The sequence below is a fragment of the Heteronotia binoei genome, chromosome 14, assembly GCF_032191835.1.
Source record: "Heteronotia binoei isolate CCM8104 ecotype False Entrance Well chromosome 14, APGP_CSIRO_Hbin_v1, whole genome shotgun sequence".
NCBI lineage: Eukaryota > Metazoa > Chordata > Lepidosauria > Squamata > Gekkonidae > Heteronotia > Heteronotia binoei.
Window position 1 is genome coordinate 22263426 of NC_083236.1, and position 20323 is coordinate 22283748.

The 20323-nt window shown below is 45.6% G+C and overlaps 1 protein-coding gene across 2 annotated transcripts in view; it reads right to left on the bottom strand.

Moving 5' to 3' along the window:
* The window catches only part of FBLN1 (fibulin 1), a 71408-nt gene extending 54606 nt beyond the window's left edge, over positions 1-16802 (bottom strand). Inside the window, exons 1-2 of one of the 2 annotated variants that reach the window (XM_060254022.1) lie at positions 16363-16802; positions 1774-1873 (exon numbers count right to left, since the gene is read on the bottom strand). In XM_060254022.1, coding sequence (XP_060110005.1) covers positions 1774-1873; positions 16363-16432 — 170 coding nt within the window. In that variant the 5' untranslated portion in view covers positions 16433-16802. The remainder of the gene's footprint in view (positions 1-1773; positions 1874-16362) is intronic. The other variant, XM_060254023.1, reaches the window with a different exon arrangement.
* Positions 16803-20323: the final 3521 nt, after the last annotated feature.

Consider the following 20323-nt stretch of genomic DNA (forward strand, 5'->3'; position numbering starts at 1 on the left):
TTGCACAGCTTCCAGGTGATGGCTGAAAAAATGGCCACTTTGGGAGGTGGACTGTATGTGTGCTGTCCCACTGAAGTCCCTCTCCTCCCCAAACTCTGCCCTTCTCAGGCTCCACACCCAAAAACTCCAGGTCAAGCCCTATTCACAAACTTAAAAGTTCACGTGCAAGAGTAGGACTGTTTCATATGCCAAACAATAAAATCCAAAGCTGAGCAATTCCTTCCCTCAGCAACCAGCCCAGGAACCTTAATTCTGCATTGTAATGGAAGTGAAAAGCTTCCACAAACAGCAGCTCAAAGTCAACTCAATGTTATTACAAAGGAGTTTTCAGCTGCTGGAAACAAAACTTTGTTGTCGTAAAGCTGCCATGCGACCCCAAGGAGAGGGTGAAGACAACCAATGGGGCAAAGGGAACTTGGTTTTTTCCCCCTCTCTTGGGGACAGAGAGAGGCAACCTGCAACGGAGCAGCCACCCCAGAGAAGCAGTGTGCGTGCACACAAACACTTAGAAGAAAACTTCATTGGGCTCCTAAAGGCACTCGGGGATGACTTCAGCTTTGTTGTCTCAAGCATGCTCTGTCTTTCTTTCCCTCCCTAAAGTGGGGGGAGGAGACAGCTGACAGAACAGAGGGAGCTCCCCCCCCTTCTTTCCTCCTGAGAGCCAGCATGGTGTAGTGGTTAAGAGCAGCAGACTCTAATCTGGAGAATCGGGTTTGATTCCCCTGTTCCTCCATATGCAGCAGCTGGGTGACATTGAGCCAGTCACAGTTCTCTCAGCCCCACCCACTTCACAGAGTGCCTGCTGTAGGGAGAGGACAAGAAAGGTGATCGTAACCATCTCCAAGACTCCTTCAAGTAGTGAAGAGCAGGGTATAAAAACCAACTCTTCTTCGTTCAACACCCTAACTATACAGCCCCAGCAGCAGAGAGCCCATTCAGGTGCTATTCTTTTGGACTGTCTGCTGGCGAGGGGAAGCAATCTGCTTTTCCTCAACCTAGACAAGCCCACTAGTTCAAAAGCATGGCTACCAGTCATTGGAGGGTCCATTAATCCGTGAAGAAATACATCTTCTGCTGAACTCCCTCTGAACTTCTCAACTGCTACCCCTCACATAACTGAACTCTATACAAGAAATACACCAAAACTACACTGAAGAACTGCAAATCCAACAATTGCAATCCTAAAAATTTCAAAGCACATTGACTTAAATGGATTTAGCAGGGTGCAACAGGGTGATCCAGTCATCAGGGTCCATTTCCAATAGCATATCCATTTCCCATCAGCAAAATAAGAACTTGCTTCACAATGGCTTTGGCTCCCGGAGAGTGATTAAGAAACATGGATTCTCTTTCCGCATTTCATTTTTAAAAAAATTATTCCAGCAACTTCTAAAGTAACAAATTTTAATCCGTCAACTGCTCTGTGTAGGAGTTTGATTTTTGAAGCCAATATAAATGCAAAAATTGAGAAAGCACTGATAGCTATGATTACAAAACACATTCTTTCCATATTCTTAAAAGAAAATCAAGCCAAGCTTTTTACAACTGCACATCTGAAAACAGAGAGCGGAAATGAGTCCTCGTCTCTGATCATGTTAGGTGGCTCAATCTTCTAGTAAGGGGTAGTAAGCAAGTCCCAAAGAAGCATGGGAAACTGCAAAATGAGTCAAGACAGAATGCAGATCATCGGACTTCCAAGCCAAATGATGTAAGCCCAGGAACATTCAGTCTGTTGCTAATAACGACAGGCCAGCAAATGGAGTTGAAGTATACCTGCATTCTCTGGAGCTGAGATTCAAGGGCAGAGAGCTGCAGTCTCTTTTCTGACTTGCCCATTCGTATCCACTTGCACAGCAGCTCTCCACTGAAGTTTCTGCAGAAAGAAAAAGCAGCTTATGTTATAGATGCCCAGCAAACTGTACTGAGGTAATTCAGTTACAACTCCATTCACTTTCTTGCTCTTCAGTCCCCCCTCCTCAACCTGTTTCTGACGAGAAACACGACTGTTTTTGATAGGACTTTTTTTGTCCGTCCTGAATCAACTGCCAGCTACTTTATGGAGTGTATGAGGTGCAGAAAAAATTGATTTGTCCAGGATCCCACTGTTAGACTCTTTGAGCTCAAAAAGAACCTGGCATGTCAAGAGATATGCAAGGAGATCACCTACTGGGGGAGAATATCCTTCGATTAAGAGATGCTCTCCTATCTAAGGTAGCGGAAGTAATAACCTTGCTCTGGAAACGATAATTCCTGTGAAAACACAGTTGAAGAAAAACTTTTAAACCAGACAGGTGTATACGTACGGAGCTAAAAATTGAATAATAATGGAAAATTAAATAATAATATATTTTTCCCCAGAGAGAAAAAAAAATAGCTGAAACAAGTTACATAGGGCTCTAATCCTCAGCACAAATAACTGCTTAAATCTTATTGAAGTCTGAGGGATTAAGTCCCCTGAGTGCAGACAATACCCTTAGTTGTTTGAACTTCATATTATTTGTGGACAATGGCCAAATGTTAGCGAGCAACAGCATTCCATACCCAGGATGCTTAAAGCAGGGAAGTTCACCACACGGCTGGAACATTAGACTGCATCAATGAGTCACTCTAACTTGATGTCGAAAACCAAAGCTGAAAACCAAATAAAAAGGTGCTTTGCAAACACTTATTTGTAAACATCCCAGAGTAAAAAGTGCACTTGAGCTCTTAACACTGGAGAAGTCATACATGAGCACCAACTGGCATATTTTAACAACAAGGCAGAGATCAGAAACTGACAAGAAAATTGTATACAACTGGGACTGAAGCATTTTCAGAGCAGACCCGGTACCTGTCTCCTTGGAGCAAGTTCCAGGGCTACTGCAGAAAATATATGAAAGAACCCCGCTTTGCCTACACACAACCTCAGTAGCACGCTAAAAGAAATCTTTAGCTTTGAAGAGTGCCTGAAGCCGCAATCCTATGTATATTATTTGAGAATAAACCCCAGACACAGTGGGATAGTCTCTTGAGTAATTGAGGTTATAATGGAGCTTTATGATCTTCAATATGCCTACAGGCTTCAGGAGTAAGTGAGATATTGTCAACCAGGAGTTCTAACTTGATCCAGGGACACCTCCAGACTAAGTGAATAGATGTAAAAGGTATTTGCTGTTGTAAGAATATAGCACTGGCTTTCCAAGTGTACATATTTTTATTATTGTAACTATCAACAGAAGACAATAGAATTAAATCAGATATACATTGTTTATGTCTGCTGATTGTTTCGCATTCAGCTTTATGTATTAGAACTTTGGGTGTAATTATTAGTGCTGTGATTGTTAATCACCTTAATTAACATGTAATCAATTAGACCTCGAGTTAATTAATCAGGGAGTAAAAATGTTAATCAGCAAGGCAATCTGTAAAGGTCACAATTGTTTATTTTCACTATAGCAAAATTCTGGCAAATTCTGGGCTTCTAATATAATACTGAGAGGCTGATTTTGCTTATGAGTTAATAAGCAAAATAAATGAACTCACACTTGCTTTATCAAAAAATATTTGTGCTGACTTTTGGAACTAGCAAAAGGACTCTCTTTTTCTAGTAGCCAGTATATTTTAGGTGCCATTAACCTCTTTCTCTTCATTCCAGTAACTGAAGTGGCAAAAGCCCAATGCAAACCAAATTTGGAAAGTGTTCAGCTGAACTCTGGACCAACACTGATATATCCAGAAGCATACCAAGAGCCAAGTTCCCACTGGGGTAGGAACACTGTGCCTGGACTGTACCATTTCAGATTACGTGGAGGGTCATACATGTTCTTCCATTTAAACATTTCCCTGCAGTCACAAAAAGTAAGGTGTCAGGCAAAAAGGGTTCAGCTAAACCCCACAGAATCTTTGCAGTAGGTTGATAAAGTGTAAGAGAAGAGAACAAGGTCTCATAATTTAAGGCTTTGTTTTTCAAACATTTTCTTTGGCCTTACAAACTGGATACTGGAATCCTCTAAAATGGGAAAACTTGCGGTTGGAGGGATTTCTGTAACACCGGATTAAAAATTCAAGTAGCTCAGAACTGCGTCATTTGGAAAATGCCAGCAATCAATATTAGAGCCTTTGTTTTTCAATTATAAGACTATGAATGTACCAATGCATCAGAGTTTCCTAGATGATTTTTGCCAATGCATGAAGTGTCCTCAGTTTGCTATCTTGGTTGAGATAAAAATCTAGACACAGGAAATTGCAGATATTTGTCGTCTGTACTAATGTAGTAGTACGTGAATTTCAGTCTTTCCTTAAATTGTTGAACAAACCCAAGGAAAATGAGGATAGGGTTGCCAACCTCCAGATGGCCTCTGGATATTTCCCACTATCACAACTGATCTCCAGAGGACAGAGACCAACTCCTCTGGAGAAAATGGCTGGTTCAGAGGGGAACTCTATGGCATCATGTCCCTCCCCTCCCTAGCCTCTCCTTCTCTGGGCTCTGCTTTCAAAATCTCCAGGTATTTCCCGACCCGGAGCTGGCAACCCTATTCAGTTAGCGTAATCTACTGAAAATTTTTGATCAACTAAAAAGGTGTCTCTGATAAATCAGACAGTAGATTTTTCATTTTTAAATATTTTAAATACAACTGTATGCAAAAAATGCTTGCAGGGGCATTCCCTCTTGTGTGAGAAAGCACAGCTTCTTCTGAAATGATTCTGCTGTGATACAGAAGTGCAATATCAACCCAGTATACTTTTTAAATTTAGATCTAGGGTTGCCTATACCCAATTGGGGGCAGGGAATGCCCTGGTTTGGAGGCACTCCCCCGCTTCAAGGTTACCAGAAAGCAGGAGAAATGTCCACTGGACACTATTTTATTCTAGGCAGACCAGTTCCCATAGGGAATAATTGTGAACATAATGGAGAATTGATCAGTAGGTATCTGGGACTCTGGAGGGCTGTTTTTTGATGCAGAGGCACCAAATTTTCAGCATAACATCTGGTGCCTCTCCTCAACACCACCCCACCAAAGTTTAAAAAAGATTGGACCATAAATAAATAAATAAATAAAAGGAATTCAGCCCCTTTAAATGTGATAGCCAGAACTCCCTTCAGAGTTCATTCATACTTGTCACACCCTTGCTCCTAGCTCCACCCCAAAGTTTCCTGGTTCCACCTCCAAAGTCCCCAAATATTTCTTAAGTCGGACCTGGCAACCCTATATAGATCAGTTATTTTTCGCAGGCAGATTAACTAACTAAAATTGCACATAATCAGCTAAGATATCATTGGGTTGTAATGTCATAAAATCAATATCAAATGTAAGGCTCAGGGCCCTTTTAAGGCTTTTGGGGCATGGTTGACGACTTCAGCTTGGAAATTCTTGGAGGTCGGGGGACAGTGCCAGCAGAGAGCAGATTTTTAGAGACGGAGCTCAGTAGGAATGTGACACCACAGACTCCTTCATCTGAAACTGCCATTTCCTCCAGGGGAATAGATCTCTGTAGTATGGAGACCAGCTTTAATTCTGGGGAAACTCCAGCCCCAGGTGGAGGGTGGTAACCTACTATGGGGTTCCCCAATGCAGTCCATGGAACTCGGATGATCAAGAGCCTGCCCCTCTTCTGGTGGTGCTTGGGAATTGGCCCAAGTGTGTTTGCCAGAATTCTCCTTGTCACTAACATTGTACTGTTATACAAAGTTTGAGTCCACTGGCACCTTTAAGACCAACGAAGTTTTATTCAAGGTATAAGCTTTCGTGCACTTGCACACTTCTTAAGTGTGCATGTGCACAAAAGCTTATACCTTGAATAAAACTTCGTTGGTCTTAAAGGTGCCAGTGGACTCAAACTTCTTAAGTGTGCATGCACACAAAAGCTTATACCTTGAATAAAACTTCATTAATCTTAAAGTTGCCGCTGGATTCAAACTCTGCCCTGCTGCTTCAGACCAACATACCTACCCACCTGATTCTATCCTACTGTTATAACTGGGACCTGAAACCATGGCAACTGTTTATTTTTCCAAGAGGAAAGATTCCAAGAAAACGAAAAACTTCATTTCAGCAGAAAAACCAACAATTTGGCCTAACTGCCAAAGGAACTGATGAATGGACATCATAACACGTGATGGGGCAGGGGGAAGGGCTGTGGGCTTAGTGCCAAGGAGTCTCATTGGTACTCAGACTATTTCCCACAAGGGGCAAGATTCCTAACTCTGGATTGGCGGGTGGGAGTTTTCACCTAAGCAGGCAGAAGTTACAAAAGGTGAAATCTTTTTTCGTTCTGGGTCCGAACACTTTGCCAGATGCTGTGACTGGTGGGCCTCATCCTCCTCTGTAATTGGGCAGTGTAGGGAGGGGAGATGGGGACGTGTCCAGTCCATCTAAGGCAAATGTCTTAGCTAGACTGATGTTTTCATTTTATTTCCTTAGATCTGTATCTCCTAACTACGATAGCTATTTTCCATGTATGTACTCTAGCTTAACCTTTAGCAATAAAACTGCTTTCCTATTTAAGAAAGCAGACTGTGTCTCAGATCCTACGCGCACATTGAAGATTGCTCCTACATGGCCAGGAGACTTGCACACGCAGGGGGTGCTAAAGTATTTGGAAGTTCTGCCCTTTGTACTTGCTGAGAGGCAGCCTTACCACGGTACCCCAAGGTGCTGGTTAATTGAGAGTCTGGGTGTCATATCTTGAGGTGGTGGCAACAAAGAAGAAATGCGCTTTTACATGCAGGCAAACATACAAAACGCATGTGTGAATCCACAGATCCAGAGTGGGACTGTGACACATAACTACGTCTCGGGGTGCATTGAGCACTTGTGAAACTTAGTGTGTGGCTGTGAGAATGCCTTCAGCTCAGCTCCCAGTATGAGTGGAGGGCTGAGTGCTTCAAAGATGCAGCTGGATGCATAGATGAGCTTTAGGGCTTGGAGCTGGGAGTGTGGGGGGAGGGGATTGATCCCACAGTGGCTATTCCCAGTTCCATGGAAGCACAGTCCACAATGGGCTGGGGCCTGGGCCTTGCCCCTGTTCACTGGAGAGGGTAGAAACAGGGTGTTGAAGACATTTCATTCTCACAGTTCTCTCAGAACTCTCCCAGCTCCACCTGCCTCACAAGACGCCTGTTACGGGGAGGGGAAGGGAAGGCGATTGTCAGTCGCTTTGAGACTCCTGAGGGTAGAGAAAAGTGAGACGTAAAACTCTTCTTCTACATTGTAGACCCCTCCCCTGATGATCATGGTCCATGTAAATTACTGGCCCTCTTTAGAAAGAAGAAGCAAAACCTCTGTTATAAAGGGCTGAGGACTAAGTAATTTACAAACATGCCTCTTCAAGGAAACATTTGGTTTAAAGCAGAGTGTTAAACATGCAATTCGGGGGCCAAATCAGGCCCTCGGAGGTCTCCTATCAGGCCCTCAAGCAACTGGCTGTCATCTGCTTCCTTCTCCCTATATCTTGCTTCCTTCTGCATCACAGCTTGCTTTGAAAGGCTTGCTCAATCGCATAGGAGCTACGGGGCAAAACCTCTCTTATCTCCATTGGCTGAGGCTCCTCCCTTGGGGAGGAATAGCTTGCTTTGCCAGGTTCTCTCAATTGCACAGTGGAGCTACTGAGTCAAGCCTTTCTTCCTTTTATTGCCTGAGGCCCCCCCTCCCACAGTCCCCTGGGGAAAGAAAGAAAGAGCCAGAGCTTCCTTTGCCCCGTTCCCTGGATCCCATGGGAGAAATACAGAGAAAGCATCTTTAAAACCAATGAGTGCTAACATTTTAACTAGTGGTCCATCTAGTCCAGCATCGCGTCTCACACAGTGGCCAAGCAGTTCCTCTTGAGGGCCAACAACAAGGCATATATTTGTGTTTGTCTGTGTCCTTTATAAAGTTTATATATCTGCTACCTAATCTTACACACATGGCCCGGCCCAGCATGACTTGGCCCCACCCAACATGTCCCGGCCCAGCAAGGTCTCCTTTATGTCAGATCCAGCCATCATAACAAATGAGTTTGACACCCCTGGTTCAAAGCCTCCTCCTCAAACACATTTGTCCCCAATACTGCTCCTTGCCTATTCCACTATGGTGTAATAGTTAAGGGTGTCGGACTAGTGTCCGAAGACCCAGGTTCAAATCCCCATTTATGCCATGGAGGCTCACTGGGTGACTTCAGGCTAGCCACACTTTCTCAGCCTCACCTACCTTGCAGGGGTTTTGTGAGGCTAAAATGGAGACGAGGAGAATGATGCAAGCAGCTTTGAATCCCCACTGAGGAGAAAAGACGGGGTATGAATGAATCAAACAAACAAAATATTGGACAGCAAGCTGCTCAAAGCAAGGACCTCACTTTCTCTGGGAATCTCTGTAGCCTCAGACTGGAATGGTGGCACAAGATTAAGAAACTTGGGTATCATCAGGCAACCAATTTGATTGTAAAAGTCTACCTGGAAAATGATGACAAAACTACCCGTAGAGCAAAATCAACACTAGGGGCCTTTAGGAAAACATTCTCAGTCCTACTCTTTTTTTCAATCACCTTTTCCTTTAAAACTTTATAGGCAGCAGCCCAAAGGTTTTTGAATGTTTGGTCTGTTTTCTCTTCTTGAGACACACTTCTTTTCTTTCCCTTTGTGAAAAACAACATGCCAGAGACTCCTTAAATGGTCAGGCTGTTACAAGCTCCAGACCAAACACAAGAAACTCACAGAAAATTTACTACTGTAATAGAGACACGGACAAATCATAGCCTCAAAAAACGACAATTGCACAAGACCATTGGAATTTTTTCCTTGTTACAAATCATAAGCTCACCTCCTACTCCCGATGTATGCATTTCCAGATGGTGTGTTAGTTATGCTACTAAGCCGACTATACGGAGCACTCAGATGTCCCAAAGAACCAGGTGGAGAACAAATTATGCACAGACCAATTTAAAAGTCTGGAAGCTAAAGCACATTTTCTTCTGAATTAGATTGGAAGGTATGCTTCCTATACCTCAAAAGGTTTGTTTTTCTGTTAAAAATTACCCACCTTCACTGCTTTGCACAATGCACTGTGTTGTCTTGATTGGCCTTAATAAGTTGTATTACACAGCTTTCAAGTACATAAGAACAGCCCTGCTGGATCAAACTAGTGGTCCATCTAGTCCAGCATCGTGTCTCACACAGTGGCCAAGCAGTTCCTCTCGAGGGCCAACAACAAGGCATAGAGGCTGGGAAAGGAAAGGTCCCCTGTTCAAGCACCAGTCGTTTTCGACTCTGGGGTGATGCTGTTTTCACAATGTTTTCACGGCAGAGGCCTTCCCTAATGTTGCCTCCTGGCTCTGGGATTCAGAGGATTAGTATCTTTGGAGCTCCCCCTCAGTCACCATGGCTAGTAGCCATCAGGGCTGGATCGGGGGGGGGGGGGGCAGAGGGGGGTGCTTGCCCCAGGCGCCGACAGAGGGGGGGGCGCCAAATTGGACATGGAGTCCATTGTATTCTATGGGACCATAAGACAAAATGGTCCAAAAGGGGGCGTCATTTTTAAATTTTGCCCCCCCCCCCTCAAAAAACATGTAGATCCGGTCCTGGTAGTCACTGAGAGACTCATCCTCCATGAAGCTATCTAATCCGTCTTTAAAGCTGTTAATTCTTATGGCTATCACTACATCCTCTGGCAGCAAATTCTACTTTTTAATCACTCTCCACTGGGACCGACTTCATAAACTAATCTCCCTCGACAGTTATGCATGGTGTTGCTGTGACATCACTCTCCTCCTCCCCATTTTTTCTTGCTTTCACATCAGGAACCAGTGGGCAGCCTTAAGCCCATGCCTGATGTATAATAAAGGTTCATGTACTACATCTGACTGCTTTGCCAGATTCCGGAAAAATAACACTAGATATTTTTTATCAAAAAGGAAGGTGTGTACAAGTGACTACAACACAGGAAGCTCTTCAGTTTGGTTTGATGAGAGAGCTGGTGTGGTGTGGTGGTTCAGAGCTGAAGACTCTAATCTGGAGAACCAGGTTTGGTTCCCCACTCCTCCTCCACATGCAACTACTGGGTGACTTTGGGCCAGTTGCAGTTCTCTCAGAGCTGTTCTCTCAGAGCTCTCTCAGCCCCACCTCTACCTCACAGGGTGTCTGTTGTGGGAAGAGGAAGAGAAGGAAACTGTAAACTGCTCTGAGACTTTGAGTAAAGGGTGGAGTATAAGCCCAACTCTTGTTCTTCTACAGTGAGGGAGATATCCTGAGCTATTTGTGCTTCTGAGCACCTTTAGAATCCTGAGCCAAGCACGCGGAAAGAGGGAATACAAACACAGTGTTCAGGAGATGGAGGGAAGGGGCTTCTGATGCCCCCTATGGCAGCCAGTCATTGGTTCTTCCCGCACAATGGCCCTGCCAACTTTCCTGAAGAGTAGGGCAGGCACCTGGAATACCTGCAGGTGCCATGTTGAAGTCCCCTGCTGGAGAGGATAGCAGCTGATTTAGACAGCAGTCTTAAGCCCTAGCCCTGAAGCATTTAGGATAGTAATTAACCCTTTTATTTGCAAAACTCATCCTGGCATCAGTGTGCTGGCCACGTTCCAGTGCTACAGCAGTGTAAACCCTGCATGGGAGAGTGCTAGGGGAGAGCAGGTATCCTAAGACAATGATAATTCTGCAATTCTTGCACCTCTTTATATAAGCCTCCCTCTTAAAAAGAAAAGGAGGGATCCTGCTTCGTCCCATTCGTTTAGGAGAAAACAGCTTAATTTGGGCTGGATTATTAGCTTAATTTGGGCTGGATTACTAGCTTAATTTGGGCTGGATTACTTTTCAGCAATGGCCCCCCGATGGTGGAATTAACTTCCAGAGGTGGTACGAGCCCTGCGGGACTTGAATCAGTTCCGCAGGGCTTGCAAAACCATCCTCTTTCAGCTTGCTTTCAAGATAGAACCCGGCTAAACTGAATTGACTTGTAGCCATCCAGCCATCTTATATACGATTGTGAATTGTAGCACCTTAACTCAATTTTAACTTATAATAACTATTTTACCTATTTAACTAATCTATGTAACCCAATTGTATTTTAATTTGTTTTGTCTTGATTGTATTTTATTCAAATCATGGCTGTCCCATGTCTGTGAGCCGCCCTGAGCCCGCCTTGGCGGGGGAGGGCGGGATACAAAAATACATTTACTTTACTTTACTTACTTATTTCTATCATTCTTTCCTCTCTGAATAGAATATTAGTTTGGCAGAAGGCCCAACAAGTTTGAAATGTGGGTGTGTGTTGACATGTAACTGCCACAAAGCACAGCAAGGCAGAATTCGAGGTTTGCACCTTCATGGTGCCGCTGTCAGGAGTAGATTTAGCCCTAAATGGAGCTCTTTAAATTTCCCCATATGAAAATCAGATACTCAAATGGGAGAAAATACAGAGACATTGCTAGGGACCACCCTGGGAGGAAGGTAACCCTCTTCCCTGGTGACCTCAGCTTTTGAGATTCAAGCCTGCTCCTATCTGCCAATTTCTACCCATTCATGCCTCCATAGTAGCCTTCTGGATTCTCTTTCTTGGACACACCAGACTGCAGTGGAATATTGGAACAGTGGGATGGAATCTTGGAAACTGTGTTTAAATATAGACAAATTTCCATGCAGGCATTAATGATGAAATGTGTAAAAATGTAATTGAAATATGGTGCCCAGTTTCCCCAGTAGGATGCCTATAAGCTTTAGTATGCATGCACACACACTTCTTCAGTCTTTTTTTCTGAAAACAAAAGCTTATATCCAGAATTAAACTTTGTTGGTCTTAAAGGCGCCACTGGACTCAAACTTCGTTCTGTTGCTTCAGACCATCATGGCTACTCACCTGAATCTATTTTTAAGTCTGTGTAAAAGTTGCAACAGGACTGCCCAGAATAAACACCTGGGGATACTCCAAGCTGATCTTATTTATTTATTTATTTACGTTAGCTTGTATTCCAACCTTTCCCATGAACGGGCTCAGGGCCGATAACAACAAAACTAAAACAATTAAGAACTACAAATTAAAACCATAAAATACAATAAAACAAACAACATATATGTCACAGGTAGTTGTAAATAAAACTACCCCAAAAAGTTACTGACCCAGCAGTCTTCCCACATACAATAGTTTTTCAGACAGCTGACGGGTCAGGTGACCAGGTAAGCAGGACCAAGTTAGTAGTTAAGCATTTGAAACACTCTGACTATAGATGTGTTGCCCCTTGTGCATTTGTTTATTGGCTGCCCTTGTTCTCTTGCGTGCATAGACTTAAGACTAGGTAAGCCACCTTGAGTTTCAGGAAGAAAGTTGGACTATAATCAATATAAATAAAATTAAAATAATAAATGTCTGAAAACTTATTGATCCCTAAAGGATGAATATCTATCTCACCAGAGGCCAGCTCAGTTTACTAATGATCCTGACAGGTGGCCATTGCAGCAATGACATACCTTCTCAATTTGTCTGGCAAGTGCTCTCTGAGGGTATATATTTTCTTGGATGAAACCCAGGGCCCTAGTCACTTTCATAAGTTACTTTTACATTCCCCAGAAGTAAGTCCAGTTTCAAAGTGCCAGTGAAAATCCCTCTAAGCACTCTAATTTTGGAGACAGCAGTGGAAAGCAGAGAACCACAATCTCTCCCATCTTGCAAATATTCACAGCTTGCTGTAAGGTCAAGGTGGGTTTAACCCTTGGACTTCTGATGCCCAACATAGTCACATTACCTACAGGATTTTGCCAGGGACTGCTTGCCCCTTAATATGCACTGCCAGAGAAATAGACATTTTGTTATGACAGACATCACCACATGCTTTTTGACCCCCAATCAACTGTCCATGGGAAAGAGGAGGTCTGTCAACAGGCTGTAATTCACATGGGAACAGATGGAAATGCCAGTAAAGATGAACCTGATTCTCCATTGGAAGCAGGGGAGGATATGTGGTCCCTATGAGGTAAATACTTCAGCAGTCCTTTTTCAGCTGTCTACAAACACATGCCCACCCCATGCTCCTGCAATTTTCAGACAAGAAATAATGGATGGCTCAGGTCAGAAGGAACACCCTTCCTCACTCAAAAGGAGAATAGATAACAGAGGTAAAGGGACATCTGTTTTTTTCGACCCCTTTTGTGTATGCTGGTGGCAGCTGTGAATCCCACTGTGAATCTTCCTTATCTTCACACCCCTTCCAACCCTCCCAGCAATCAACACAGAACAATGGTCACATTTCCACAGCCAGTTTCCTTATCACCACCCTTCCAGGAAGCCCCACCAAACAATGGGTACATTCACAAACCAACTGCCCTCTCACCACACCCCCTCCAGCCTAGAAATAGCAGCTCTCCAGCAGCCCAGGCCTCACTCAATGCACAGCAGCCAAGAAGGTCAGAACAGCTGCTCCGGCTGCAACGCCACTGAGGATGTTCTCCGCAGCTGAGAACGAAACGTCTGGAAGAAAAACTTTCACCAGTAGAACACGACACTTGAGCCCGAAAGATTCTACAAACCCTAATGATGATGCCAGCAGTGAAAACCTGAAATCTTTGATAATCCCACTGTAGCTAGTGAATGAAGGCAGAGAGCCAGAAGGAGTGAATATTCCAGATTAGTTAATCAGAAGGAATAGGTTGTGAACTTTAAATGTGAACTTTAAATGAAGGCCTTCAGCTATTTAAAATAAGAGCCATTTCATGGGGCACTTAGTGTGCTACAATATATTCCTAAAATGAGGAGGCAAGACGTTTATCTCCACTGAGGAACACACAGGGGATGTTCACTCACAATGCTGCAACTGGTTGTTCTCCCTGGTGTTTGTCAGCCTTTGGAGACAAGCATCACCCTCTCACAAGGTACTCCAGCAAACATCCTACGACTCAACATGAGGTCCTACCCAGAACGTGTAAATCTGACAGGTAAGGAGGTCAAAGGGAGTCAGATGGCAATAGGCTGAAAACTTACATCCTAATATCATTTCTGAATCAGATCCCAAAGATCTCAGTGAAATCATCATAAAAGTGGTAAAATAATAAAATGCCAGAACTCAAACTTACCAGTCTGCTCCTTATGTGGTCTCCACAGATATGTGTAGCTGTGGCCACTCAGTAGTGAAGCAAAGATGTTCTGCACATGCCCAAGACAGCCTTGCTGTGTATGCTCCAGAACACCAAAATCGCACAATTAAGGATGTCATACTACTCAAATTAAGCCCCAAATCTTGGTTTCTTTCAAATAAATGAAACTCAATACTCTGATCTTAAACTAAACACAGCTGAGTTAAAATCCGTGATTTTTTCCCCACATACCTATTACAGAACTGAGACATTTTGCAGTTGTGTGTGTGTGTGTGAAATGCTTTGCATGAACATACTGTGACATATGTAAGTGACTAACCAGCAGGTAAGAGCCCCGTGGCGCAGTGGTAAAGGTGCAGTACTGCAGTCGGAGCCCTCTGCTCATGACCTGAGTTCGATCCCAGCAGAAGCTGGTTCAGGTAGCCAGCTCAGGTCGACTCAGCCTTCCATCCTTCCGAGGTCGGTAAAAGGAGTACCCAGCTTGCTGGGGGGAAAGTGTAGATGACTGGGGAAGGCAATGGCAAACCACCCCGTAAAAACTCTGCCGTGAAAACGTTGTGAAAGCGACGCCACCCCAGAGTCGGAAACGACTGGTGCTTGCACAGGGGACTACCTTTACCTTTTTAACCAGCAGATAACTAAGTGGCTGCTGCCTGTCTGGGAATAATACAGCTGGAATGGCCAACTTCTGGATTCCCAGGGTCAACCTAACCTGCAGTACATGAACTAGAAGGGTACATTCCTGCATATCCTCCCTGCCCCAGACTGACAAGGCTCCACATTTCAATTGGGTTGAAAGGACTATCTAGCTATGCCGCACATACATTTCCTCAAGCGTAAACTGCATCCTATATGCTCACACACTAAATGAGATGCATGAAATTCCAAAGAGAGATCAGAGTAAGAGTTTTCAGCCCCCAAACAGGTTTCTTTTCCTTAGGAACAAACTTGTATTAAAAGTTGTTAACAGTAGCTGTAGCCACTCAATAGCTGGTAACTGTAGAAAAGATAGCAGAATATCTGAAGAAGTGAGCAGTGCCTCACAAAAGCTCACACCCTGCCATAAATTCTGTTAGTCTTTAAGGTGTTGCTGAACTCTTGCTCTTTTCTACTGGACCAGACAGACTAACGTGGCTACCCAACTTGATCTAAAAGTTGGTAAGACCATCAAGGCTACATAAAACCCCACCAGCAGACTCATCCAGCAGTTCTCATCTCTGCTACAGGTTAAGGCTGTAATACTACACATGCTTACCTGGGAGTAAGACCCACTGAGCATAGTGTGGCTTACTTCCAAGTAAATGTCTTCTGCAAGATTCCCTTTATCCATCTCTCAAGCTAGCACCCCGCTGTCTTCACTTTTCTCATTCCTATCAGAGGAACACACCTGAAGTTTTCTGTGCACCCTGACCACTTCCTCTATGAGCACGAAGTTCCTGGGGGGCCGTGGGAGCAGCCAAAGAGGAAGAAAGCCCCTGGGCAGAAAGGTGGACACAAGCCTTTCCGAATGCAGAATCTATCAGCCGAATGAAGTAACTATCATACAGATGGATCCAGGTGGGCAAACTTATACCTTCAATAAACTTTTGTTGGTCTTAAAGGTGCCACTGGACTCAAAATATGTTATCATGTGCAGATGTATACATGAGTCTTGTCAGGGGTCGTTTTGTAGAAAAATAGGCCGTGGAGCTCATCCAGGGATTGTTATGCAGCTGTACCTACTATTCGATGGACAACTAGGTGGGGAGGAGAAGGGGAAACTCAGAAAGGTGCTCCTGCTGAATTTTCATGCCCTTACAGTGAATCCAAAAGCGGTTTTCATTCAAGAACATGTCACTCTGAATTCAGAGGCACATCACCAGCAAGTTAAAGGTACACTTAACTGCAGAACCGTTTCACCTGGGGAAAGGATCCCTGCAATCTTCTCATCTTGAAATATGTTTAATAAGGATTCAATGCAAGTATCAAGAAACGGGTATGACCTAGCCGAAGTGACGCATTTTTAAAGTCCTGCCGACTTAAAAGGCGCTTCTCTTTGGCCAGGTCGTTCCGTTAAAGATTAAAAACTTCTGGATGGGGTGGGTGTGTGCTGCTGGCGGCTGCTTTCTTAAATGAAAGTTGTACTTTCGGCTGCGTGCGTGTGTTGTAAATGCTCGCCCTTCCAGCCAGCAGTGTCCCGCTGGGACAACGCCAGGTGGCCTTTCCTTCCCCCGTTCTAGCGCCCCGCAGGCGAGCAGCCCGCCAGGCGCCAGAAGCCCCCTTCTTTCGGCCCAGAGCAGCCCTCTGCTGTCTTCTCCGCGGTGCAGACGCGCCCACCTTACCTTGCCCGCTCTGCAGAGGAACGCAAGCCAGCAGCAGGAGAAGCCGCCGGAGCCCGCCGAAGGAATCCATCCGCGCGTGGCTGGGGAGAGCCCAAGCGCCCGGGGCAACGTGCAGGCTGGCCGGCCGGAGCCTCTTCGCCTTGCCCTGGGAGCGCCGCCCAGGACCGGTTGGGCAAAAGGGCGCTTGGGAGGCCCCTACCCGCTAACTGGCCGCCTTCCTTTCAGTTGTCCCGCTTGCAGGCTGCACCGAGGGCGCAGCAGAGCCTGGAGGCTGGCTGAGCTTGGGGGAAGTCATCGGCTGGAGCCGGCCGGGGTGGTCCTCGCCTGGCGTCTCATTCAGGAGCCTTTGCAGTCAACCTAGTGGCCGCGGCGCTTCGTCTCAGGTTTCCTCTGGCAACCAGCGAGGGAATTCCCGAAATGCCTTCAGCTCCAGCAAAGCGCCACCGCTAGGAACAGAACTTCGCCGGCCGGGAAAGCAAAGTGGGGGAAAAGCGCGCCTTGCAGATGCAATCCTGTGACTTGCGAATCCAGAAGGGGGGTGAAGGGAGAGAAGCTGCAAATGCAATGCAAGTTAAGTGTGAAGGGGGTGGGGTGGGGGGAGTCAACACATGCTGATGAGGCGAAATCCGGAACAGAAACTTCGCCAGACAAAGAAAGCCAGGCGACCTTTTCCCAAGGAATGCTGCCCAAGGCGAGCGGCCTGGCTGCCGGCCTTATCTTAGTCAAACAAAAAGCAACGTGATCTTTGGTCCGAAGGAGGGTCTGATCTGGTGGGGAGCCATCGAGCCCCCCCCCCCCTTCCCGGTGCTCTTGGAGTAGGGATTACATGCCGCGCAGCAGGTCTAATGGTCTCTCCAGAGGCCAGGCGTTAAAGCACTGGGGAATTAGCAGGGGCCAGATCCTACGCCGCCGGGCCAAAAGGGTCCTTCCGACCAGCTCTCTCCTGCAGCTAGTCAGGGAGGCCTGGCCTTCGCCGGTGGCCGAACCTAAGGTGATTGAAGCGGTGTGTTATTTACTGCAGGCCCCTTAGGTCACGTTTCCGTGTTCCCTCTAGGCCAGGGGTGGCCAAATGTGGCTTGAGAGCCACATGTGGCTCTTTCACACATATTGTGTGGCTCTCTATGCCCCCACTGCCCCTTTAGCTGGCTTGGAGAAGACATTTCTCTCTTTAGATCACTTCTCCAAGCCAGCCAACAGCTTGGAGAATGTATTTAAACTTGCTTTCTTTCAACCTCTCCTCCCCCTTCCCCCACCTATTTGCTATCCTTCCTCCTTTCCTTGTGGCTCTCAAACATTTGGAGTCTATGTCTTGTGGTTCTCAAACAAAAGACATTTATTCAATGTGGCTCTTATGTTAAGCAAGTTTGGCCACCCCAACCCTAGTCAAACTCCCGCTCTACTTGATTTCCTCTTCAGCTAGGTGGGATGTTCATCTCTTCCAAGCTCTGATGGTGCTTGAAGAAAACCATTTCCCCCACACTCAAGTCCCATTAAGGGGGAGGGTGAATATAGTAATTAAGAGAGCGATCTAAGCAGCTCTACTCGAAATCCTTAGATCTAGTCTGTTGGGCTTGCTTCTGGGGATCACGCTGAAGACCCATGGCCCTTCTTTTGGCCATGTAGGGTACACTGAGCCTCAGACCAAGCCATAAACAGAACGCATGCCATGCTCAGCCTGTGGCATAGCCCACTCAGACCCTCCTGCTCATTCCAAACCACAGGGAACCAGTAATTGCTCCACTCCTGCTTTGAAACTCTTTCTCCCACATACACATTGTCTACAAGGATTAATTTGCAGGGCTTACTACATTCTGAAGCAATTTAAATTATGTCTTTTACATGGGCTTTTCAAAAGGAGCTGAAGAGAAACAGCCATTCTGATCATTAGTGTCATTTCCAGTCACTTCCACAGGCAACATTTGGTTCTTATTATCAAAAGATAACCCAGAGGGGGAGGGGGGAACTAGCCAGGAGAAAAAAGTAAAACAAGGCCATCCAAAATGCTGTAAGCATTCCTCAGACATGAATGGCTCCCAAAACATTTTGAAATAGAGCCTTTCAGAAACATTTTCTTTTGCATGCCAGACTGACTTTACTCCGTGCCATCAGGATCAATGAAACATTAAAGGTTATTTTAATAAAGGAAAGAGCTATGCAGTCAAGAAGATCCTAGATATTTTAATACTCTTCATCTGGAAACATGCGCAATCCTCGCTGTAAGCTGTGGAGTCTTGTGAGCAAAAATTCTACTTTGTGAGCTACTGCATGAATTAGTTTGCTCTGGGGCCATCCTTCCTGAGCTAAGACAAAAATGTGTGAGCTGGAGGCTAAAAAACTGTGAGCTAGCTCACACTCAGTTTAGAGGGAACACAACATATGTAGAGTTCTAGAGATATGTGCTCTGGGGTGGGACAATGAAACTACTTAATTTGCATATTGGGAGGAGGGTGTGTAGGAGTGACTGGATGAAAAAAACTGGTAAGGGTGGATCATGGGGCCTAGTTTTTGGTCTCTCCAAAGACTGGAGTGCTGAGGCCTCAGCTGAAGAAGGGGCGTGGGCCTTCCAGTTTGGTGTAGTGGTTAAGTATGCAGACTCTTACCTGGGAGAACCGGGTTTGATTCCCCACTCCTCCACTTGCAGCTTCAGCCATAGCTCTTGCAAGAGTTGTCCTTGAAAGGGCAGCTGCTGTGAGAGCCCTCTCAGCCCCACCCACCTCACAGGGTGTTTGTTGTGGGGCAGGGGTCCTCAACCTACGGCCCGCGGGCCAGATGCAGCCCGCTGAGGACATTTATGCGGCCCGCTGGGTTATGGCAAAATCAGACCGGAAGTGACGTTCGACCTAAACTTGCGTTAGCAACGCACACTTCCGGCACTGGGCTGAGGCGGCGGAGACAGAGTGTGAGGTGATACTGAGGTGAGGTGAGTTCCCAGGCCAGGGTATGTGGTGTGGGGAAGGGAGAGAGATGCAGAAGACGGAGAACTGACGGCCCGCGGCCTTGTACAGTAACGGCAGTCCGGCCCTCCAACAGTCTGAGGGACAGTGAACTGGCCCCCTATTTAAAAAGGTTGAGGACCCCTGTTGTGGGGGAAGAAGATAAAGGAGGTTGTAAACTGCTCTTTTTTTTTAATTGCTGGAATTCATTCTGGAGAGTTATTTCCAACTCAAATACTGTATCAGCAGTCTGAGAAACATTGTTTAAAGAGTTCTTAATTTATTTTGCCCTGTAGGCGAACTCTCCACCGGCCATCGAAATAGAGGGGCACCAAAGAAGAGGTACAAGGACTCCTTGAAGAAATCCCTTAGCACCTGTCACATCAACCATCACCAGTGGTCTAACCTAGCCTCAGATCGCAAAGCATGGAGGCACACCATCCACCAGGCTGTCTCTTCCTTTGAGAACGCACGCATAGCTGGTCTTGAGGACAAAAGGAGATTGAGGAAGAATCGCACTGCTACAGGACCAACCCTAAATCAGACTTTTCCCTGCAGCCGCTGTGGCCGGACCTGCCTGTCCCACATTGGTCTTGTCAGCCACCAGCGAGCCTGCAGCAAACGTGGACTATTGCACCCTTCTTAAATCTTCGTTCGCGAAGCCAAGCCGAGAGAGAGAGAATTTATTTTGTCTGCTCTATCCTTAGAAATATTATTTTTGTGATTTGTAAGATAATGCTGGATTCGAAGTCTTGTAAGTCCAGTTCTGAAATAGATACCTTGGTAGCTAAAACAGCTTCTCCGGTCACCATTTTGTCACTGCTTGGTGACTTCTCTTTCCCGCTGGTCTTTGCTTAATTTGTTTTAGATCTATAGGAGTGGATGAGGTGAGCCCATGTCCCGGGCCTGGTGACCTAGCAGGAGATTGAGACTGTACACATTGGAATTAAGAAGATCGTTGCCAGGCAGAAGGAACCCAAGCTGCTTCTGGATTTCATTCAAATGAAACTGCCTTATCCTGATTGGTC